Raw genomic sequence first — 25,841 nt, forward strand, 5'->3', positions numbered from 1 at the left:
GACACCAGAAGCATTGGAGAGACGATTGATAGAATATATGATGAGATGGGGCTAGAACAGGTACCCCAAGGGAGAGGAGAGGGCGAGCGTCTTGAGAGCACTCAGTTTTATGACACTAAGGATGCCTCCCAAAGTAGCAGAAATAGAGAGCTGTCCCTAGATAGGTTGACGCTAAACAGGAATGAGGAAGATGAGAGGAGTTGCACGAGTTGGGCACAGACAATATCAGACACAGAAAAAGAGGAATATGAGGAAAAAGAAGATGAGAGAAGACGTGAACAATGCTTCTCAAGAGGAAAGGGAATAAGATGGTCAGATTCTAGTGTGTCTGCACCTAAGACATCAGAGTCAGCCACACAATCAGACGACACAAAGGAGTATCCTATGGTCAGAGGGGGATGTCTCCACCACCATATGTGAGCAGACTAAGGACATTGCCAGGAAGACTGCAATGCAGGAATATTACCCCACCAGTGGATAGAAAAATGATGAGATAGGAAAAGAAGTGCCATGTGTTACAATTCCGTTACTCGAAAAAGGAGGAACGAGGCCACAGTATATACCCTGGCCACACATGGATCGAGAAAATCTGAAAATTAAGCTTCCAGTGTTGACATCGGGAGCTGGAAATTAGATACATGAGTTAGAAAAGATGATGGGAGGAAACACGTTAGCTATCGGGGACATTAAGGGTCTTTTAATTGCCATCACTTGGTGATAGAGTTGACGATGGGTACACACGTGCAGGTTACCGTGGTGTAACTACAGTTAATACTGCGCATGATGGAGCTCCGTTTAACAATTGCAGAGCCGCGGTATGGAAAGCATTACGATTGCTATACCCGGATACTTCTGACATGGGAGCTATAATGACACGTAAAATGAAGGAGTCAGAGGATCCTTTGCTTTACATCCAGAATTTCCAAGACGCATGGGTGTTGGAAACTCGCGAATCTTGGGGGAAGTCCATACCCGTGTTTTACCATATATTATGCCAAGGGCTGCTAGATCAGGTACAGAAGCAGCTCAAGAAATTGGTAGGAATCGAGGCCAAACCATGGTCTTAAATAGAGTTCACCATAGCTCACTATTGCAGGTTGCCGCAAGAAAAAAATCACAAAAAGGAATCTGCACGAAAGGCTGAAGAGGCAGAATTAGTGCAGAAGAAATTGTCAAAATATGCCATTGAAGGGGCTAGCACAGATGGATCGAACATACAGCAGGTCTATAATCAAAGGCAGGTTTTTTAAGGCAATAATGGGTTTTAACCCAGAGGGAGAGGCTTTCGAGGAAGAGGTTCCCAGAGTAATAAGGAAGGGTTCCAGAGTAATCAGGGAGGTTTTCAAAACATGCAAAACGGCAATCAGGATATGTCAAATGGGCAAATAATCAGACCACCGCCAATATGTTGGACGTTGGGATGACAGGGCATCTAGAACGCACATGCAAAAGCCAAGGCATGGTGCAAAATGACCAAGGAACAAGAGTAGGGATGGTGAATCCACCTGTGTTTTTACAGCATCGTGGAAATGGAGTTGCACAAAATCACACGGTGCAACAGCAAGCGCCGGGAGCACAACAAAGCTTGCAACCTCAGAATGTGACAAGTTTCCCGCAAGGACAGTCTCAACAGTCGCTGATGCAACTGTTACAGACAACAAGTACAGGACAGGTACTGAATTCTGGAATGAGAAATAACACTAGTGATAGAGGAAGTCCATTCACTCAGCATGGGACAAAGTTATATATGGACTAGGACCGCTCACTGAAAAACCTGATGTGTTCTATCCTATCAGTGACACCAAATCCTCACGAGGAACCAAAGGTAGATGTCCTTATAGGGGATAAAGACATTCTTTCTTAGTTGACACAGGTGCAACATGCTCGTGTATACGTGAAGGCAAGTTTTCTTTATCCGGCGATGCCATAAATACTCAGGGCTTCCCAGGAGCAACACGTTGTGTTCCTTTTACAAAATAACTTCCAGTTTCCGTAGGAGAATGTGACATGAATGTGCCACTGCTGTATTCAAGGCAAACCCCAGTAAATATATTGGGACAAGACCTAATGACAAAGTTAAACATGACAATCTCGTTCACGGAGAAGGGCATAGTATGTTCAACTCCAGGTAGGCATTATTTGAATGTATGCAAAATGATTAGAGCATACACAGGACAAACGGCTATGAGAGCTGTTCCATTGGAACCAGAAATATTCACAGATCGAGTGTGTATATTAATGTCATGGCTACCAGACATTACAGACAAACCAATGAGAACCCCAGATGAGTTTCTATTTAGGCCAAGAATACCTATGCATGAGGAAAAGGGACATGTGCACTGTGAGTACTGTGAGTCTCCTTCGATTTTCAATAGAGTCCTGCAGATGGACGTAAGCAATATTGCATTAGAGAGTGTTGTCTTGCAATATGTGGATGACATCTTAATTTGCAGCACGACATAGGAGACGTGCAGACACGATTCTATTCAGCTATTAACTGTATTGGCTGAGAAACTATATAAAGTTGACAAAGAGAAGTTACAATACTGTCAAGAAGAAGTGCTGTATATAGGCCAGCTGATCTCACATGAGGGGAAAAGGGTCACCCCTGAAAGGGCTGAAGCCATATTAAACACAGCCAAGCCACACACGATAAAACAAATGCAAAGTTTTCTAGGATTCTGTAATTATGTCAGGGCATGGGTCTTTGACTACAGCTCTTATACCAAGTCCTTGTTACAAGCCCTAAAGAAAGCACGGGGACAAAAGAAAAAATGGAATGGACCAAAACCATGGAAGAAGGGTTTGTCAGGGTTTGTCAAACTAAAAAAGGCCATTTGCACGGCACCAGTTTTAGGGATTCCCAATTATGCAAAGGAATTCTACCTGTTTTCACAAACAAATGGCAGTGTCCTGACAGCAGTACTCACACAGAGAACCACGTTGGGGTACAAGCCCTTGGCATACTACAGTGGGAATTTGGACCCAGTGAGGATAGGTTACTTCCTGTGCAAACAAAGTTTAGCTGCCACAGTGTTCGCCATAGAGAAAGCTACAACCATTGTAATGGGAAGCTCAATGACGTTGTTCGTCGAGCACAAACTATTTGCCATTATAGAGAAACAGAAAGGCACATTGACATCTCAGAGAGCCTCTGCTTACGAAGTGATTATATCAAATCCATGGTTTAAGATAATTCAATGTAAGATAGTGAACCCGGCTATGTTTATAGCAGAGCCAGTCACTGAAGGAGACCCAATACATGACTGCACGAACAATGAAGAATTTTATGATGAGATTCCCAGAGTGAAAGAAAATGCATTGGCAGAAGGAGAAATCGTCTTCGTTGACGGTTCTTCGAGAATCAATAAAAATGATGGGCAGAGATATACAGGCACTGCTGTGATGAAGCACACAGCAAATGGAGAATTTCAAGTACTCATTAGTGCGCGATTACATCTAATTATTCAGCACAAACTGCAGAATTATTGGCGTTGATACACGCACTCGAGAATCATGCAGACCAGAAAGTGACGTGTACAGTGACTCCGCCTATGCGACATCAACAGTGCATGCAGGCCTAGCGCGCTGGAAAAGGAGGGGCTAACTCCAAGCGGACGGCATGCCAGTGCAGCATGCAGCCTTATTGGACAGGCTGATTAAGGCATTACAACTCCCAGTGGGTATAGCGGTCGTGAAATGCGCCGCCCAAACGACTGGGACAGATTTTTTCTCACGAGGAAATCAAGCAGCAGACATGAAAGCCAAGCATGTGTCGACCAAAGATGAAAAAATAAGGAATGTGGAAATAACTGATGTGCATGAGAGAATAATTGTTGCACGAAGTGAACCTGAAGGTTATAGTAATATGGAGAAAACCCAATTAATGGAGCTCCAAGGGGAGGCACCACAGGAGGAAAAGAACCTCTGGAAGCGGCAAGGGTGTTCTTTACACCCCTCCGAGAGCGTGTGGTGACAAGACAGCACTGCTAAACCGGTGATGAATATAGCCCTATTGAAAATAGCACTGGAACAGTTACACTATCCAGCGCACATGACAAAAGAGAATCTAGCAGCGACGATTGCTGAAGACTGGTTTATAACAAACTTGGCAGAGCATGTTGCATTTTTTATGGTGAACTGTATAATCTACGAAAAACAATGAGGAGATCCCAATAAAACCACTAAAGAGTGGACTCCTACCTTGAATTTGGGAACAACGTGAACTTGTAAAGTATAAAGAAGGTAGGAGAATGGATTGTCAACAGCTACTCATTCACTCCAGAATTACATTCAAAAATATAAACTTTATTATGGGTTATTTGGTAAAAAACCTCTTGTTAGTAAAGAAGACATGATACATATAAAATTCATTTACAGACACTCTAAAATATACACAAATATGACAATGACATAAAAGTTTCAAACACAATTATTCTAAAACGATAGACGCATGTGTAAATACAACCATTTAAGTTTTCAATTTTTAACCTTTGCTATACATCCTTAATTGATATAGGTTTTTGATCTTGGTGGATCTCTAGATGTTTTAACATAATCTGATTTTACTATTAGATTGCCAACTCAACATGTTTCAGTCCTCTAAGGCAAGTGGTGGGACTTTCTTCAGGAGTAGTCATGAACATAAAATAGAGTAATCAAACAATTGGTCTGTGTTCTTCTCTGGTTGGAGAAACTTTAATTTAAAAAACAAATTTTGATTGTTGAAGTAGCTGTTGACAAAACCAAAAACAGCCAGAATCAGTATTTCCGTTATGGTTCTGGTAACAAAATTAATGTTAGAGGACAAAGAGAATAGATTAATTACCTGTCCGTCCTAGTGTAGACGCTCCCTTGGTAAATAGAAAAGGTCCACATCAATTGGGCATTTTTCTTCCAGGAAGTTAGTGTTATTCCTTAGGTTCCTGTGATTCAAATCATCAAATTAGGGAGTCGTGAGATTATACTTTCCTCTAAATTGGTCAGAGTTCATGGTTAAAGAAGATTTTCAGATACAGATCATAAAATTTTTTAAAATTTTATTTTTAAAAAAGACAGGAAAACTCGTTCTTTCCATGGGTAAAAGGTTAATTAACCATACGGTATCACTCAGCCCCAGTGATCTGATTGTTTTAACGTAGTAAGGGGAAATATTGCCTACCTTTAAACAAGGATCGTAAAGGTAGATCCAGGTCCCAACCGGGCGATAATTCCTCGTGGCGGGGTATTGGATGCACAGATGATCCTTAGTCTTCGTGCGGGTACCGGATCAGTGTCGCCACTAGAAACGGGAGACCCAAAATAAACATTGATAACCGGTGGGTATGGATATTTAGGTGGGGAATGGTAACTCGGTTGTTATTCCAATAGAGCTATTTTACCTTTTACTTGATGCAGAGCTTGCGTATAGATAGACGCGTGTGCACTATTTTGTGGCGCTTTCAATCCCAGTTCTGCACATAAGGTGTGAATCCTTACTCGTATTCTGGCATCTGCCGCTGGTGTGTGCAACTATGTTAGTACAGGCCATCACCGGAAACCGCCGGAAAAATGCCAAATGTGGCTGCCATCTTAAGTGTATCTTTTAGGAGCAATCCAAAAAAAAATCTTTGCCTTACTAGTACTTTTTTTGTGTTGATAGTGTTTTTCACTCATACTCTCAACGGAGAGTTATTTAGAAAAATTACTGTAGGGCTTGTGTCTTTTGATATTTTATTTTTTACTTTTTACACACGTGTTTAGGGGCGGTATCTCGGGTTTATGTACCATTTCTATATGATTTAAACCTTCAACCATTCGGAGGACTCATTTAACCCCTTCTTTTTGCTCTGTGTTAAAAAAATTAATCTTTGTTCTTTTTCCAGTAAGATTCTACTTTTAGTAAAGTGATCATGGCCTCGTATCATCAAGAGTATGGTCCATTTAAAATCCTCAAAACCATGTTTGGCTTAAGTAAAATGTTTAACTAGAGGTGCATTAGGTGTTTTATTCTTTAGGCAGCTCTTATGCGTAGAGACTACAGACGACGGGGAAGAACCACAGCACGTGCAGACGAGATCCATGACTAGGAAGAAGGACGCATGACCAGCAAAGCAAAAGCAAAGAACTTTTGTACAAAGTTGTGGCTTAATTTTGGACATTTCCTCTGAGCAAAATAGGGGGATAAGGACATAAAAACACAGACACTCTATGCATCCTAGTTGCAGGGTGAAGTAGAAAATGACACGTATAAGCCACAACATAGTCTGTTGACTTTGAACTTTGGACTGAGGTATACTGAAGCCGTGATGAGAAAAGATATGCCAAATTTTGATCGAGGACACATAAATTGGAAGCCTTATTTGGATTCACTTATGGTGTTACACAGTAGTGACATCACTAAGGACATTTTGATCTATTTTGAGTTAGTACTGAGGTCATACCCGTCGCTGGTGGGAAGGCTCACAAACATTACAGAATTTCTTCAAGACCCTGAAAATGAAAAGACAATAAGGAGGCTGCTCATCGTGATTGGTGAGCAGTTCATTTTGCTTCCAGAGTTCAGCGAGGACAAGACAAATGTCCTTGTCACCAGAAGATAGCAGACTAGCAAGCAATGTGTTTTATCGCCTAATGGAGGACTTTCCAGAGCTTGTGGGGAGACCTGCCAGTGTTGACGTCCTCACTTTCACCAGAGACCCAGCAAATTCTATGCAAATGAGCATGCTCCTGCATGGTATTGTAATGCAGGTTGAATGTTCTAATCATCATCAGAATTACCAGAGAAGATTGTAAACTTTCCGCCGAGGGACAGATCGAGAAAGTGTTGCCAGAGAACTTCACTCCTGCTGATGCTGACCATGAAAAGACATGTCTTCAGGAGTGAAACAGATAAGAGGCCTTGACTGGGAGCTTGTTTATTTTGAACACGCAAACTAAGAGACTTGCTGAACTTATTACCTTACCTGACATTTTCATATACGAAAAAGAGAACTGTTTCCAGAGACAAGAGACAATAAATTATTTGTTCCAGTATCTGCAACCTACAAGCAGAAACAGCAGAACCCGGATATAACGACATTACCTAGACATTCTGGCAGACAGAGTTAGTCTTATTTCCTTAGATGATCGAGATGGGCAACCAAAATAGTAATCTTGTCCTCCTTCAGGAGAGATGCTCGTATTGGCCCGGAAATAAGTGTTGCAAGTCAACCTACAAAGAAATCATTTACCTATGCATAGTGTTCATTATTGTTGTATTGTCACTGATGATTCAAACTGCATTTTTTATTGGTGCACAAAGCGTTCCGATTTCAGTGCACCCACCTAATGATGTAAGCATGAAACCCACGAAGGTACCCAGACCTTACATAGTCATTCCAGCCCCGAGAAGGTCTGATAGTTGAATGAGTGAACTTGAAATTGATGTGATGAGCAATAATACACACACACTTGTGGTAACAAACAAATTGAACCGCCAGAGACAGGGTCAGCAGAGCAAGTATGAGAGGGGCTTAATGAAAAACACACACACACATATGATGAGCGCATATACACCTGGTCTAGTGTCAATAACTACAGAACCACAGTCCAAAAAAGGGGAGAAGTTTGGACAACCAACGATGAGAAGTTCCACACCAAGAGAAGCCAAAGGACAAATGGAGAAAACTGAACTTTTTAAGAGACAAAAGGAGTTGGAGAATAAACAAACAGAGACAGCATTGACAAGCACGCCTGATCAAATCAAGTCCTGCAAAACTATCACGTACATAGATGATAGCAGAATCAATTTGGCTGTTTATAGCCAAAGCCAGGAAAAGACAAATAGATAAGGAAGGAATGACAGGGCTTTCTACTACGCAAGGAACTCGGATGGAGATACATGAGAATACTCCAGCAAGAAGAATCTATATGGATGCAGTTAAGGATGTGCTTATAACAAACTACAGAAATCAAAAGAAGCAAACAAGAAGACAACAACGAGCTAAACGACTACCTGGACAGCACAGCACACTTGGGAAATAATCTGGTACCAACATATGAAAGAAGAAGACGACAAATTTCTGAGGAAGAATGCTTTGTTTGTGCACTCCTACCTTACAGCATGGGGAAGTAAAAGATCTTCATAGCTGTCGAAATAGATGTACAGACAGCACACTGTCTGTCACATATAGCAATGTGCAAGACCAGAGGCCAGTTCATGGGAAGTGATGCTTCACTCAAATGGGCAACTGAAGCAACTGATCCAAATGAACATGATTATGTCCAGGACATAAAGACAAGAAACAATGGAAAAACAAAGAACATTGTGATCTGATATGAGAAGCCTGGAGTTAAAGGAGCAGAGATCAGAAGAGAGGCAAACCAAAGACTGAAAGTTCAAGGGAAAACTCCAGAAGAAGCTCGGAGTTGGAAGAACAGAGGCCAAATGCAAATTATCGGGAACAGTACTCTCGCCAGATGTATGGGAGAAAGGAGTAGTGATCTGCAGAGCATGGGTAGTGATTGGGTGTTACCAGGATACTATTGAGATAGCACAGAATGGATGCAAGCCATTATGGCCAAAGCTTGCAAGACTGCTACCATGTGTCAAGGAGAGAGGAGGACCCTTGCAGACAGTGCCATTGAAGAGTCCAAACTTCTGCTTCAGGAATAATGACACAAGAAAAATGGGAGAGAATCAGAATTGTGGCCGATTCTTTGATGCTCCAGGAATGGTACATGGTACTGCAGTGATCATGGATCATTATTGGGCATGTGGATCCAAAGCATATATCAGATTGCCAAACACTGGTGAATGTCTGTGTTCCAGCGTTGGTGATCCCAAAAAGTGATTTGAATATTGACAGTTTTCCGAAAGCAGCTGCTCACCTGAGGAAGAAGAGATCTGTGGAACTGATGAGCCAAATGAAGAGAGAGAATTACTTTTCTGCTAAATCAGAAGAAGCCTTTCATGCGATCCCGTATGAGCACAGGTTGTGCAGCCTAACCTCATCAGTGTTAATGACAATTCTGATGCCAAGAGTTCAGGTTGGAGCAAATACTAAATGGTTGTAGAAAACCAGATGGGAGTCACTGCAGAACATCAACACGACCATAAACGGATTCAATGCAATCAAGGAAGAGTTAAGGGCGATTCGACTAATGACTCTCCAGAACAGATATGTCCTTGACATGATCACAGATATGGATGGAGGTGTTTGTGCAAAAATCGGAGCATCATGTTGCACATTTATACAATCTCACGATGACAAAAATGGAACCTTAAAAGAGGCCATAGGTATGCTTATGAAACTACAGAATCAGGGGATTGATGAAGCTGACGAAGTTGACGATGACAGCTGGTTTGGATCACTATTTTCATGTGTTCCACAATGGGTGGCAGATGCATTCAAATTCCTAGGAGCCCTGCTAGTGACGATATTGCTCAGATTCTGTGTTATCAAGATGATAATATCTCAGTGCCAGAAAACTGCAAAAAAAGGCCATAGGGATGGAGATCATGATTGATGTCTCACCAGGATGGAAACCTAAGGACCTAACTGATGAAAAAATAAGAGATTTTGGGAAAACCAGCATTTATGCACGAGAACGAACAAAGTTTCGTTATCCAAGGAAACACAGAAATTATGTGGAACAAAATGGATCTATTGCAATCCAAGTGGACAATGTCAACTTATGACATGGAACAAAGATGAGCACATAAGAACAGCAGTAAGCTTGAAGGGAGTCATAAAAATATGGACCCCAAGGAGACATTTCTTCAGACCTCTATGTTTGGATCCAGAGGATGAAATAAAAGTGGATACAAAAGAAGAAGTGAAAGTGGTCAATGAATCCCCCAGAGGGGTATTGAAGAGGAGGTGCCAAGCATGATTTGCACTCCTACCGCCCATTCTGAAGTACCAGGAACATTCACGCAGACATATGTGACGTATGATGAGCATATAAACCAGCAGAGAGCCGCAGTGGGGCTCTGTCCAGTACCTATCAGAATAACAGCACCTATTGAAGTACCGACACCTAGAAAACCTGGACAGTAAGGTACCCATTGAGAAAACCATAACAACAAATGAGACAGAATGATGATCGCCAGAATGTAATACCCGAAGAAGCTAAGAAGATGCTGAAGGAAGACGAATGATGACGTCATAAGAACCCGGACTGGCTCAAATATAGAAGATATAACGACCTGAGAATGATGACAAACAAGATGAAACACCATGGACAAGTGACTTCCTGAGCCTAAAGTAAACCAATTGATGTCAAGATGTCAGAAACTTGTGCCAGAAGCACAATGAAGATATTCAGTTAGGCTAAACGTGTACATATGCAAAGAAACTGCAAGAAGAACAGAAATGGTGAGGCTTGCTTATGCTTAGTAGTAAGATAGATTGCGGCAAGCGCCACCTATACATATCTACCTCAAAGAATTACTTTATATAAGTATAATTCCTCTATGCACAAGAGCAGAATTAAACAAAGGTTACTAAAGGTCTCAAGAGGAGAGCTTTGCAGCAAACAAATCGAGAATTAAAGACGGAGAGAAGCTCAGACGAGGATAACCATGCCAAGAAGCCAAGGTCGTATCAGCTGAAATAGGCCAACAGTGGATACAATTAATGAGAAGAAGAACAGAGTATCCTATTCAGAAAGGTCAAGATAAGCCACATATGGCAAACGACTGGCAGAATTAAATCAAATACACAAAATTGCATGAAGGAAAGACTGATTTTACAGTGTCGGAATCACGTGACCGAGCAAGCAAAAGGGATGAGACTTTCACACCTATGCATGGACACTTGCCATGCCCAGACGCCTTAACTTTCCCAGACCAAGAAGCAGACTCGAGGCCAACCACAAAGAAATAACTGATACATGACCACTGAAGTGATGATTGATTGTAACTATAATTGGAGGGAAGCTGGGGTGCAGACCAACTCCCTGCACCTGGCCGGCTATTCTGCACGCTGCTAAGTGCAAGTGGAAAAGTATGAGTGGGGTTGATGCCAACCCAATCATAGTGGACCATGTAATCTAGGGTCCTATAGTTAGTAGGACCAATGAGACGTCGTACTTTTAGTGACGTTTACAGTAACCATTTTAAAGGAAGGGCTTAGTTGCCCCACCTGACATTGTCTATCCAAACCCCTCACACCGTTACCATATACAGATATAGTACCTATATTAAAGTTACGTTCATACAACCATCAAGTTGCATGCTAAGTTTTAAGAGTTACATGTCAGTGATGACAAGTTTTTGGTATAAATGTTATGTTTTTTCTGAAATTAATTGGAGTCGAAGCGAGAAGGAAGATCGAGTGATTGCTGATATTCATGAACTCCCTGCTTTTTGTACTTGTCATTAAACGGACTCCCTTTGCCAAACTATCGAGTTGTCATTATTTATTTGATGCAAGAGTATTAATCTGCATCCCCCTCCATCTCAAGGGTGCTGCTACTCATCTTAAAGTGCTGTTTGGAAACACCCAGTCCTATGGGCTGGCTGGGGTCCCTACTGCACACTTTCCTACTCTGCACACATCTCTGATGTCTCCAAAAAAATCAAACATTTTACTTCACCTCCTTAGAGGTACTCTGCCTTTCCTCTCTGTCCCTCAAAAAGGCTTACTGTTTCCCAAGCTCTGGTTCTCTCCAGATTGGACTACTGTAATAGCCTCTTTCTAAATCTGCCTGCCTTCACTCTCCGCCCTCTACAATTAATCCAGAACAGGACTGCGAGACTTGTCCTTGGCCTCAAGCCCTAGGATCGTATCTCTCCAGCCATGAAATCCCTACATTGGCTCCCAGTGGATGCAAGGATTACATTTAAAACCCTCTGCATTGTCCACAAGGCTTTTTGGGGCCTGGGTCCGAAATACCTTCAACTATCACTCTGTAAATACCTCCCCACTCAAGCCCTTCGCGCCTCTGCTTCTAACTACCTCAGGGTTAGTCGTTTTGCAAAGAAACAAGCTGGGGAAAGATCTCTGTCTTTGGCTGGTGCCTCCCTTTGGAAAAGCTCCCGGCCACCCTGAAACTTGAGGAAAACCATCTCCGGTTCCGGAAGCATCTCAAGACCTTCCTCTTTGCCTCTGCCTTTGCCCCCTTCTCCCCTGCTGATTGGTTTCTTCTCTAGGCATCGTGCACCTGGCCACCCTCTGTTCTTCGGGCCCAGGTACCTGCTCACCCTGCCACCCTCTGCACTAGGGTTCTGTATCTGTACCATACAATCCCCCTCCCACTTTTCTTCTGCACTTATCAGATATATCTTTCTGATTAACTTTCATCTGACACTTGCTGGCTGCACTACCATGGTTTATCGCCCTTATTTATTGTTTATTTTATTTAATATTTATTTATGTTTTCTCTCCTCTGCTTCCCCCATTTCCCTTTTGCATGCACTTGCGCTTTCTTAAATGTCACAAGGCCTATTATGATTCTGTTTTCTTTTTTTTGTTCTCCCTTCTTCCCCTCCCTTTTTGCCTGGTTGCGCTTTGAAACACTTGTGTACAAGTACAATATAAATAAAATATCATTTAATTTAATTTCATGCTAACTACATTTGTTATCATGTGATTGTGTTACTGATTATTCAGCTCAATTGCACAATATTGGAGAAAGTGCTACATAAATCAAATAATTAAGTAAATAATCTAAATATAAATTCTTGCGTGTGTTTAAAATTCAAATGGAAGTATGTTTTCAAGGAGATAGGGTGGCACTGACAAGGGTAGCTAAAAAAACATAAACATGTCAATGGGCCTCATTATGACCTTCCCGGTGCAGTAATAATGTGCCGGTAAATCCGTTTACTGGCATCTTACCGCACCAGTAAAGTACAAGTTTGCCTATGGGGTGGCCTGGATTACCTCCAGCCAATGGAGGTAATTCTGTCACCCTAATGGCAAAAACAGTCGGTATTACTGATGCCGGTTATACCAGAGAATCCCCCCATGGAGTCCTAGGGGACTCTATGTAATGGCGATTTACTGTACTTACTGGCATTTATAATACAGCAGTATTTCCGTTGGACTGAGTGCCAGTAACAGTTTTACCGGTTGCCAGTACCCTGGCGGTAATACCACCAGGATCCCAGCAACCTTATACTGAGGCCGATTCTTGGACACAGCACTGTGGTTTGTAGCGCATTGGACTAGAAGAAGTGGGTGAAATGAAATGCTTTGGATGCAAATGATGTTTTTGTCAATGGATAGAAAGATTTCTTTGAAGGTGGCTAAAGGTAATTCCACTGAATGTTCTCAGGGTTATTGTGAGAGTGGAAATTAAACCAAAGCCGTGATTTGCTCTACGATTTTTGTGATTTGCAATGTATTGTCCTTGGTGGATAATCCCAATTCAAATTATTTCATAAAAATCTAAAAACATGTTATTCAATTACTCCATGTATTTTCTTGTCGAGAAAATGTACCTAGCTAATGAACACATACATACATTATGCTACACATCCCACCCAATGCTCCTGCAAGGTGTTTGGAATATATACATGCTTAGAGTAGTGAAATAGACAGGAAAGACACACTCTACACTACAGAAAAAAAACCTTTGCCAGTGACTAGGACTGTGTTCTTTCTCAGGGGTAATGAAACCTGGACCTTTTGTCTTTTTTTTCTTTTCTCTCACTCTCTCTATCTCTCTCTCTCTCTCTCTCTCTTTCTCTCTCTCTCTCTCTCTCTCTTTGCATTGCTCACAACTCAGTGACCGATTTTCACAGAAGTAACAATAAAGTAATAGAGATAATTTACCATAAAGTCTTATATATGATCGAAGAATACATGTTTGCATAGATAACTAGTGGGGTTGTACGATTAGTAGAAAGACCACCTCTAGGTGTCTTTTCCTGTTCCCTTTGTAAATATTTCAGTTTAGGCTGATGAAATTCTGAAATTCTGCAGCCTCAGCCGGGTCCCTTAGACTACCAATTCCATGTTTGAAACTGCATGTCAGTTTATTTTGTACATTGGCACCTGGTGTATGGCGTTTCTTCTCCTAAAGACAGCATTTAATGAATAGAGCTTCACTATAATATACACTTGTTTTATATCTCATCAAATGTCTTTCATCAGCCGGTAAAATGGCTCAGCGGGTTAAACACCTGTTGCAGTGATCTGTGTTTGATCTGCAGGTCACAAGTTTAAATCCCGGAAAGGCCAACTCAGCCTTTCATCCTTCCGAGGTTGATAAATGAGTAACAATTTCAATTGGGTAGTAATAATGTATGTAAATAAGTCCTATGTAAGCGCTTTAGATTAAAGTGCTATATAAAAAACAAATTATTATAGCTTCTTAAACAAGGGTGCACATGTGTTTAAAAGTACAGGTATGGTAATGCTAATTTGTAAAGAGCCTATACACAAGGAAAGTGTTTCAAGGTGCTCAAGGAGGAGCAGGGGAGAAAAACAAGTCATTCAGAGCCCTTGAATTTCTGAACTATAACCAGTCTGCTCAGGCAGATTAAGTGCATATAATACAGTTAACAGTCAAGATAACAGCAAATATATATGATGACGATTCTGCCGATTTTCCAAGAGCATAGAGTTGACACAATGCAGGAGGGGAGACATGGAGAATAGGATTGACAATCCTCCAGGCATGGTACGTTCAGATCGTGCAATTGCACAAGATGGTACAAGAGAGGGGAGGAGGAGAAGTGCAAGGGGGGTGGAGACCAGGTGCCCCAGTTGGACGTGACTGGGTAAGTGCTCAATGGGTAATTGACCGAGTGCAGTAGTCTTGTTCAATGCAGTGAAGAAGAAACCAAGGATGTTCAGCATTTTAGCATTGAGTCTTTCTTCTATTCACCTTCTCTACAGTGTTCTCAAGTTTCCAAGTTCCATGTGTCAGATCACCAGCCAGCCCCTCTGTTTTCTTGGACATCTATGACTTGTAGATTTGTACTTTCCATTTTAAATTTATGACTAAAAATCCCAGAGTAACATTGAAAAAAAACGGGGCTGTGACTTTGACACATGGAACTAGGAAGCTTAGGAACACTGTCTGTGGCATCAATAAGGCAGTGGAAGCAATGTGTATTTCTAGCCATGAATAAGGTCTGCCAACACACACTGAAACACCTTGCCTTGGCTTTTCTCGCTTTCCAGCTTTTACAGACATATAGCCTGAACCCTGAACAAAAAGTACTGTGCTTGATCCAAACTCACAACTACTAAAGAGATCAAAATCTAATCGAATTTTGGGGTAGATACCACCCAGTTCACAGAATGAAAGCTACCTCTCGGAAATCATGATTCAAGGCTCGTTAAATGGTGAGGTGCCTTCACTCAGTTCCAAAATATTACAGTATCGAAGAAAAAAGGGAGTGTACACTTATTGTAATATGTGTGTAACGTGTCCACTGGTTTTATACTATATGCATACATTTTAATATGGTTTTCATAAAAGGCTACGATCTGAAAGTGCATTAAACAAATGATACATTCTATCCAAGACAATGACATTTCAATTATATTGCGTCCTTGGCTATTTGTATATATTATTTGCGCAGATACAGAGTTGACAGTGTGTAAGAGGAAAAAAAGAACCATATCAATTCAGTTAGTTGTTTGAACAAACACTTCATAGTCTTCTGTACAGTAAAATGGCTATAATCACGTGATCAATGGGCTTCACGGTAACCCTCGAGGTGCTAATAGCAATTAAACAAATAAAAACAGCTGCACTGTTTCCTTTGCAGCGGTGGCCGGGGAGAGTCATGGTTGTCATGGAAATGGAAGACAGTGCTCTGCTCGAAGCCCCTCTTCCATTTCCATGATAGATAGAGGAAGTCAAGCGGTGCGGGCAGAGGACCACTGTAAAAAGTAAGTGAAGTGGGTGGCGAATGTTGAGGTGCTCGAGATGGGGGTGGGGTGGAGGGGAGCAGGGGAAACAAGCAGTGCTGGATGGAGGGCGGATGCGCAGAGCACTTGGCTTGGGCCGAGCCTGGGCTTGCATTGTTAGATTGAGCCCGGGTTTGGAGCAACGTGATTTGCTGACACAACAGCCAAGGGTGCTAATTACAATTATAGGACCAACACATTACTTTTCCCAAATATTGTTGAATTATACAGAGAAAAGCAATGTACTGCAGTTGTGCTCATGTGAGTGACAAATATTGTTTTGGTCACGTATTTTGTGATGCTGTGAAACTTGATAAACCACGCATTCATTTTGTACTGCTTTTGTATTTACAGTCCTACACAAGCAGCCCCGGGAGGTGTGTCTTTGTTTGTTGGAAATTGGGAGAATTGCCGCCAGGTAAGCGAAAAGATTTGAAAGATTTTAGAAATGTACATATTTTTTCTCTTAACCATCCCTTTACTTAGCATGTCTTGGTATTAACATTGACTGGGTTTTACCATCAACTAAAGCTCAGAAAAATGTGTGGCAATGAATGTAAGCACATCTTGTTGGCACTTGTTCAAACAAAACTCCCGACCTCGGTGGTGTAGTATCTGCGCAACAGATGTCCAAGAGAAATTGCTAAGAAAGCTTCTGACAGTTAAAAAGGTTGAATTCTTCTGTAATGATAAATATAGAACATCAGCTGGGTCTCATCGTTAACTCACCTCAGTCAGACTGGTATATTATTGATCTATATACAGAAGCATGTGCAGCTGAGTCAGGCCTCTTTAGAGTTGGAGGGAGCGCATTCCCCAGCCATACAAAGATAGGTCAGCCCTCTGACATGTTAACTGTATATTTTCCAAGTAAAAGACACACATGGGATTTACAGAACTATTTGGCGTGAACGAGCACATATTTTCTTCTTTTGAAGAGGTGTTGACTATGCCCTGCTTATGATAACCGAAGATTGTGGGTAGAGCAGTATACACATTTGTTTTCTTGCTGCATTATTGAGCTGTAATTCCCTGTTCGCGACCTGTTTGGGGCGAAGGTGTTCTGTCCAGTTGGCAGGGGAACTATAAACTAAACTCAAGCGGGAATGGCTTCATCTGAAATTTGAAAGTGAAGTGCTCCAAATGAACACAGATTTATTTTTGAATATATACTTTTCTAAAATAGATGCATATGGACTCATTTATAAATATTATGTATACACTATTATACTATGCACACTTGAGTATCTGTAACTGCTACATTTTAACAGCCGTGAACTTCTTTGTAAAAGACAACCTGTAGATATTGATGATTGAGAGTTATTGCGTGTCACATACATTGATGAATCTTTCAATAAATGCAGTTTGTGGAAGAACAGAAGACAATAATGGGCAGAAACCCAAGGTACATAGAAGAGCAGAAGTTACATAATAAAGAATAATCCATATTAAACCTTAGCAGAGGCTTAATAAAAGCAATCGTTCAGCAACCATGCTCTCTGGTTCAGAAATGTGGGCCAAACTAGATGTATCATAGTCCTCTTTCTGTGGTGTACATTGAAGTAGGCCATTCCCTCTTTCCGCAGCACCCAGGATTCTTCTCTTAGACAGACACCCTGGCATTTGCTTTTAAACTGTGGCAGAATGGGGAAGACTCCCGTGAGCAGATGTTTTGTCTGGTGGTAAGATTGTCAGTGAAATGTTAATCGTAGTAAGATAAAACTAGATGATGGCTGGAAGGTTTGGAATTAATCCTAACCAATGGCATTGCTCTGGGCAACCCTCCAAACCATCGTTCTTCAGCCTGCCAAGCCATTTCAGAAGGGGGAAGATCATATGCAAATCAGGCTTGGTCCCACCCCAAAAGGGGAAGTCCAGCCCGAACTTTTAGGTCACAGCCCTTCTACCCAAGACTACAAGCATCCCTAGACATGTTTCGGCCTTATTGGGCGTCATCAGTGAGGAGTAGCTTGGGTCTCTAGGGTCTCTAGGCCCAGAATGCAACAGTCCTACGTCTGGGCATACCTGTCCCACTTGGGGTGACTTATGCAAAACAAAAGAGACAACACTACATCCCCGAGCATCATATACGGCTAAACCGACAGCCGACTCACTGCCTCTCGACTCCTCAGTCTGCGTTCTATTTTGCGAAAACAAGTATGCACAATAGTAGGTCCATATATCTTTTTTGTTTGACTCATTACTGATTGGATCGAAATATAGACATCCTCGGTGTTGTTCACCCACGTCGGGTCTCGCAGCCAGTGTTTCAGTTCTAGAGGTCTATCCTGCTTTCATTGTAGCAAAATGACTCTTTTAGCCAGGAGGAAGGCCACATTCAGGAATCTGTGCTTCATCCCTTCCATCTTGTCATAATATCCCAAAGAGGTTCCACATAGGGTCCTCAGGCACAGCTATGCCCACCATTGCAGACTACTCGGTGCATACCACCCCCTAATAAGAGGACAGCTTTGGGCAGGCCCACAACATATGCAGTTGATCAGCTTCAGAAGCTTTACATTTTGAACAATACCCTTCAATCTTACCATAAAACCTTCACAGCAGCGCTGGTGTGTAGTGTAAGTGTTTCAATATCTTAAAGTGTATCAGGCAGAATGTAGGGTTAAAGGACACCTTTAGTGAGTAAACATGCCATCAACCACTTATCATTGTCTATGTCCACGCTGAGTGCCGTGGCCCAAGCCCTCATCTCCGTTTCTTTTACTTTGTGTTGCATCAGATTATAGAAAGTGGATATGAATTGGTGGCATGGAAAGCACAAGTACATGATGTTGGCACACTTGTGCATCACTGGCTCACGAGGGAAGTCTGGGCACATATCCCCCAGTGCAGCTTTTTCCTGTAGTCATTCGAAATCTGTGGCTGTGCAAACTCCCAGACTACCCTGGAGTTCCTGCAATGCAACATATGCCCCATCTTGAAAGAGGTCCCCCAAATTCAGCAGTCCAGCATGCATCCTGGCGTTACTGGTATTCCCCTCAAGACTCGGGTGCACATAAAGTATGCCCTAAATCAGCTCTTTATGACTAAAAGGATGTACTATGCCCAGGCGCTTCAGGATCCCTCATCATGCACTTAATCTAGTTGCAAAGGGGTCATAAGGGCAGGGGTCTATATAACCATTACTAATCATTGCCATCCCAGACGCATCTGCCCCACCGCCCTCTGCTATATTTTAAAATATGGGTAAGAGACTGCGCCCCACAGTAGGAAATGAAGCAAGTGTGTGCCGTTAGGTAGTACAACTCAAAATCTGGGACGTGCAGTCCCCTCCTAGCAAATGGTTTACCTATATATTTAAGCTTTCATACAAACTGCTCCCAGGGTTCCGCTTGAACCGAATGATCAATGCTTTCAACTCCCGAAAGAAGCTTATTTAAATCTAATTGGAAAGTTGAGAAAATAATATAACAATTTAGCCAGGGATACCATTCTGACAGGTGCCATTTTCCTCATTAGCGACATAGGGAGCCTTTTCTGTGTATCTAGTTTAGAGTTAAAGCTGTTCAAATACACTGTGTGATTCCTTGAGTAGATCTGATTGCTGTCTCTGGAGACCATGCCACACCCCTAGATGGTCGGTGGGTGAGTAGTGTAAGGAAGAAAATACCCAACTTAGTTGATGATCAATCCAGAGTATTCCTCAACATTCCCAACGTCCATCATCACTGGGTGTAGCTTGCGGTTGGGTCCCTGAGGAATAGCAGCACATTGTCCATGTATAGAGAGACTATCTCTGGGGGACCCCTTAATCTGATCCCCCTCTGTTTATGTTTGACAAGCAATAAATCAGCCTGGACCTCCATTACCAGAGCAAAGAGGAGAGGGGAGAGTGTGCACCACGACCTAAAACCCCTACCCAGCATACTAATACATGACCTTATGTATTAGGGGGGTAAACATATAGTGCTCCAGTACATCAAATAAAAATCGCCACAACACTGTATTGAATGACATTTAGGCATCTAGCATGACCACAACTGCAGACACTTCTAGGCTGATCTGTGTCATAATGTTGAAGAGACACCTTAGATTTAAGGCTGTGGACCATTTTAGGATAAAGCCAGATTGGTCTGGGAGTATCAAGTATGGCATCCCGGGCGGCAGGAGCGTAGCTAGGACTCATGCTAATATTTTCATATCTACATTTAGCAGCAACAGTGACTGATAAGACTCATGCTCCTCCGGGGGCTCACTAGGTTCCACTAAGAGCATAATCGATGCCTCTGTTATGTTATCTAAATTTATAATTCATACGTTTGCCTGGGGGAATCTTCGCGCTAGAGAACAACCAGAAGAGATTGACTGCAATCTAGAATAGGAGTGTTTCAAGCAGATACCTAAAATCCAAGTGATTCCCGGTAGCTCTAAGTACAATAAGCAGGGCATTCCATAGATTACCAGCGGCAATGGAAAAAGCCCAGCAAACCACTCGAGAGAGACGAAACCTAGGGATTGCCACCAAACAAGCATTGGCCGATTGAAGATTTCGACCGGAACAATAAGGAACTAACTTGTCCCAATGATGCACAGCTCGCTGCTGATAAAAAGCTCAATGAACTAAGCAGAGATCTTTGAATTCAATACGCCTACCCACTAGAAGTCAGAGAGTGGAGAACTGGCGAAATATGAGTGCCATAAGGAGAATTAGTAGCAGTTCACGCTGTTAGATTTTGCAATACCTGGAGACAGTAGATCAATCCTACTGGATGAGCCAGGAATAAGGTATTGCAATAATCCAGCCGGCTGAGCACAAAAGCAGCCACTACTGGAGGGCGAAGATGATTGGGGAAAAAAGGAAGAACCCTCCGAAGGATCCAAAGGATGAAAATGTCTAGCTTTACAAATTGCACCTACCCGAGGAGCCATGGAAAGAGCGGAAGAGAGGACAACCCCCAGGTTATTCACCACTGTCACTGGAAGAGGAAAACTACCCAGTGAAGGGGGCCAAAAAGAAGGAGTCCAAAGAGTAGAAACAAGAGGAGAACCTACCACCAAGACTTCTGTCTTGTCCTTGTTGAGCTTCAGCCAATTGCTGTTCATCCACTCCCCCACCGCCATCAGGCAGTTATGCAAGCACACCAACACCTCCACCCAGCCAAGATTAATCCGCACCAAAATTTGAGTGTCGTAGGCATAAATGTAGCACTGGAGGCCAAAGGAGCGGATGAGACCAACAAGAGGCTGAATATAGATGTTGAAGAGCACAGAGGACAAGGTGAAGCCCTGAGGGATCCCACAGGATAATGCATAGGAAGGAGAGGAAAAAGGGGGAAGAGAATGAATTTGACCCCTATCCGTCAGGAAGGAAGAAAAGCATTCCAGGACGGACCCGGAGAGGCCAGCCACGGCCACAGGGGATAGCAGAATGGAGTGGTCGACAGTGTCAAAGGCCACTGAAAGATCTAATAAGATCAGGGCACCCACTCCACCACTATCAACCAACCTGGCCATGTCATCAACCACTGATACCAAAACACTCTCCGTACCATGTCCTGGATGAAAGCCAGACTGGAAGGGGTCCAAGAACCCAGAGGACTCAAGGAAAGAAGACAAAAGAGGAGAGACCAAAGCCTCACGCAGCTTCATGGGAAAAGGCAAGAGTAAGATAGGACGGCAATTAGCAGGTACTAAAGGATCCAGTGACGTTTTTTCAAAAGAGGTATGGCCACAGCTTGCTTGAGCTCCCCCGGGATATGTCCAGATTGACAGGACAAATTTACTGCTAATGAAAATTGCCCCACAATGCCTGGTAAAATATCTTTAAGCACATCCAGAGGAACTGGATCAGAGGGAGCTGCAGATTTCAGTTGCAGCATAGTCTGCCCCACCATCTTCTCAGAAAATGCGAGGAAATCAGACCAGGTATGGAAGGTATCCATAGTTACTGGAAGTAAGTGACTACAGGCAGCAAAACGCTGAGCCAGTTTAATATTAGTATATAGATTGTCAAGTTTAGTGACATAATAAAGAGCTAATAAATCACAGAGTGACTGTGAGTTCAGAACTGTAGGAGAAAGATTGGTGGTAGAGGATAGGGACCTAACCACCAAAAAAAGCTCCTTTGGCTAAGGGCCTTCTTGATTGCATGGGTAAAAAAGGCTTACTTGGCTTCATCAATAGCTGTATGATAGTCTTCAATAAGTTGGCGAAAGGCCACTTTTCCCATTAAGCAATAGGTATGACGCCAATTGCGCTTAGCCTGTCTCAGACGGGCATATTTAAGTTCATCTGAGAACCAAGGCTTTGAAGGACACCTCCGCAGTTGGGTAGATTTAAGAGGGGCCACAACATTGGCCACTAACCTAAGAGAATCTGTTAAATAGGATAAGTCAGGTGACATTTTAGCTTCACACTGAGCATTAAAAGTAGCCACCAAGATGTTCCGATCTGTGTAGAGCCAGTTCCACCGCAGAACAGTAAAAGGTGCAACCTTTAACAAAGGAAGAGGAAGTTTAAGTAAGAAATGTACTAAAAAATGGTCAGACCAGACCACCGGTACAGCAGGGGAAGTTGAAATAGAGAACTCTTTAGACAAAACCAAATCAAGAGTGTTACCAAAAATCTGAGTAGGCTCATTAATAAACTGATGAAGACTAAGGTCGGATAGTGCCTAAACAAAAAAGAGTAACAATAGGAGAACAGGGCTGATAACATTTAATATTAAAATCACTTAAAACAGTCAAAAGTGTATATTTAACCTGGAGTTCAGCGATCAGGTCAATAAACAGATTTAAAAACCCTGTGTGCGAGCTAGGGGTCCCATAAACAATGAGAAAATGCCAAGACAAAGTAGGTGATGCTGTAAGACAGATTAGTAGGGTTTCCCTATTCATGTCATGCACTAAAGGGATCTCAGCTAATTGCAAATCAGTTTTAAAGATAATTTCCATCCCACTACCAGTGTCAGTGTGGGGGGACAAACTATCCAAATTAATAATTGTATAACACTCTGGCAATGCAGCATGCAGTGCCGGAGCACCCGCCACAGCCAGCCAATTCTCGGTGAGGCACATTGAGTCCGGAAGAGACTCAGCAAGAACATCCTGGACGGAGGCAGCATGAGCTACAAGCGAGCATGTGTTGGATAAAATAACTCTCTCAATGTCCCTGGTAAAAGACATGTCTTCAAGGATTCCTCCCATAATTTCAGCATATTACGTCCTGTTAGCTGCTTACACTTCTTATCAAATTAGTCAGACCATCCATCTATGCCTTGTGCCTGGCCTTTAGGAAGCATATCCATTGCAGACAGTTGCTCTTCCAACGTAAACAGCACATCTAGTTTAGTAATTGATAGGCAGAATTGCATGCAGTACCGTCTGGGACCACCACATACAATTAGGACTACAAGTGCAAGTCAAACAAACATTTGGTATAAGTCTGTACCACACAGTTTTTGGTAGTGAGCTGAGCAGCCAGGCTTACCTCAAGAGTGAATGTGAACAGTACAAGAGGTTACACAGAGGTCGTTCAATCACAGTGGTTCAAGTAGACACTTATACACAAGGTTTCTTGGTAAAACACTTATTCATTTACTACACAATCATTTAGAAAACATTTCACAAGAAGGAGGCAACTTAATATCATACACTAATACACTTCAATACAAAACTCTTAAGATTTAAAACCGTTTGAGCACCCCTGAAGTAGGAGCAAAATAGCAGTTCAATTACTTAAAAGTGGGTAAAAGGGATAAGGTAAGTAGAATAGATCACATATACTTGTTAGATAGTTTCATTTCACCAGAAGAGTTCAATTCAAGTCCATAGACCTAGGCCAAAGTCAATGGGCTAGTATTCAGGATAGGAAAGAGCAGTTCTGGTATCAAATGGTAAAGTCTTTACAAAAGTTCTCAGAAGTAGTTTAGGCGAAAAAGAATCATATGTAGGGTCACAAGCTGATTAGGCCTGCAAGTTGGGAAAGTACCACAAACTTTCACCACGAGAGTGGCGCTCTCTCAATCGGGTTGGCACAGCACCTTAATTTGAAGAAACAAATGCTGCTGAAGTCGTTGGTTCCTGGCAGTTCCTGCAGATCTCACTGTTCCTGAGCCTCAGTCGTGGGGACAAGAGGGAGGGCATCAGGGGACTCCTGCACTGCACGGGATCATTGAAGAAAGCAAACAAGATGGAGTTACTTCAGTTCCAGTAGCTGTAGATTCAAGAACACAAGCTGGTGTCCCTCTCGCTGGTTAATCCTAACCAGCCTTGAGAATGGTATCCAGGTGTCTTATGAGTTCATTGGTCCCACCAACGCAAAGGAAGAAGCCGTCCTTGAATTAGCTTCTCTGTCGAATGGAGTTTGGCAATTCAGACCTGCAGCAGGGCTTCACCGTACAAACCAACGGTCCAGGAGTTGCAGCAGCCGTCGTCTTCCAGCTCTTCGTTTCTTTCGTTCCAGTGGGCGACTCTGCTTTCCAGTCCCAGAGACTCGCCTTTTAAACAGTTCTCTCCCTTTTATTCCAGCCTTGCTGTCACTCACCCAGCAGGGTGGCTGTCCTTGCCGGACATTCAGCCAGCCAATCACGTCAGAGTGCATTTGGTTCTCTGAGGAGACTAAGCAAAGGAAGTTTTGGGCACCTCTCTCACTTCCTGCCCACCCCAGACACTCAGACGCCAGAGGCGGTCTTTACTCCTGAAGCCCGCCAAAGGCACACAAACAAAGGGACCAAACCTGGAGACAAACACTAGAAGGACCTTTCCGAAAGAAAAGGTGAAAAAAGAAGACCGGGACATTTTAAACAAGGGGCTTGAGGAAGCATCTTGAAAAACATGCCTCCCGTGATTTTTGGCTACCGGTGTTCGCGGTTGGGAAAACTCATGGTAGCTTTTTGTAAAACCACTGCCACCAGCCTTTTCAAAAGGAAAGGGTAGCATTTGACTGTTACATGAGTATTTAGACACAGAGGGTGCTATGTAACCCCTCCAGCACTCCATTGCAAGATGGTGTGTGCTGGGTCTATGAAATTGGAAAGACTAGTAAAGTCAATTTTACTTCACAGTCTCAACAGGGAAATAGAAGTGTTTCCCAGAGAAGGTATTTAAACCTTTGGACAGACTAGAAGGCTTCCGTGTGTCACTGCACTGAGGGTTCTGTGTGACACAAATAAAAAAGATGATGCCTATGGAGTTTTCTAAAACTCCATAACCAAAAGAAATAAACACAGAAAACAAACAGATTTAAAAAGTACAGATGGGGGTGTGTGGCCAAAGGGGGGGCGTGGCCAACGGATTTACAATGAGGATGTGATCCCTTGTTGCTCCTGGCACCGCCAGCTAGATCCTGACAAATATCCTGCAACCCGGAGCCGCTAAACCCGCGGAAAAAAAAACACAGGCAGCGAAACCCTTCCACAAATGATCGCTGCAAGGTGGGCCTGAATCGGAGCGTGGCTTGTGAGTTACACGGCTTGGAAATCGGAGACTGCCGCCTGTTAGCGGCAACCAAGATGGCCACCCGGACTGTACACTGATCGCAGGGCGTGCAGTAAGATTACAGCTCCGTCACTCTGGATGCCCAGCAACATCAACTATCCCCACCGTGCGTCAGGCTGATCGAGACGAACGGATACTGCTTCCAACCTGAGAGGGCCCGGTGTGGAGATGCGGAGAGCGCCTGTGAAAGTGGACGGATGCCGGCGCTCTCTGTTCTGAGGAGAGACGGTGTGTCCCGACTTGAGGACACCAATCGGGATTCCCAGACGTCGGATCTGCGAGCGCCACGGAGGCGAGGAGCATTGCAGCAGCATCTGGGGAGGGAACGAGACCTGCATGTGGCGCACGCAAACAGCGCGGCAGTGACTACTGGGGCGTAGACCACCACCGGCATGTGTCACCTGGGACTGAGTGGCTGGATCAGCAGCGCAGACACAGCGGCGCAGCCCGGGAGTACCTGTGTGAAAACGACTCTGCCCTGCAACAACTGCAGCGATCCCCCGGAGAAAGGGAAAGACTGAGGCATGTAAATAAAGAAACACGTCTT

At 43.0% G+C, this 25,841-nt stretch overlaps 1 protein-coding gene across 3 annotated transcripts in view; it reads left to right on the forward strand.

Annotated features, from left to right (window-relative positions):
• The window catches only part of GAS2 (growth arrest specific 2), a 1,136,685-nt gene that overhangs the window by 659,471 nt on the left and 451,373 nt on the right, over window positions 1-25,841 (forward strand). For all 3 annotated transcript variants that reach the window (XM_069623497.1, XM_069623495.1, XM_069623496.1), the window contains exon 5: window positions 16,191-16,254. In XM_069623497.1, coding sequence (XP_069479598.1) covers window positions 16,191-16,254 — 64 coding nt within the window. The remainder of the gene's footprint in view (window positions 1-16,190; window positions 16,255-25,841) is intronic.

This window comes from Ambystoma mexicanum, chromosome 11 (assembly GCF_040938575.1).
Source record: "Ambystoma mexicanum isolate Mex_15411 chromosome 11, UKY_AmexF1_1, whole genome shotgun sequence".
In the NCBI taxonomy this organism is placed as follows: Eukaryota; Metazoa; Chordata; class Amphibia; order Caudata; family Ambystomatidae; genus Ambystoma; species Ambystoma mexicanum.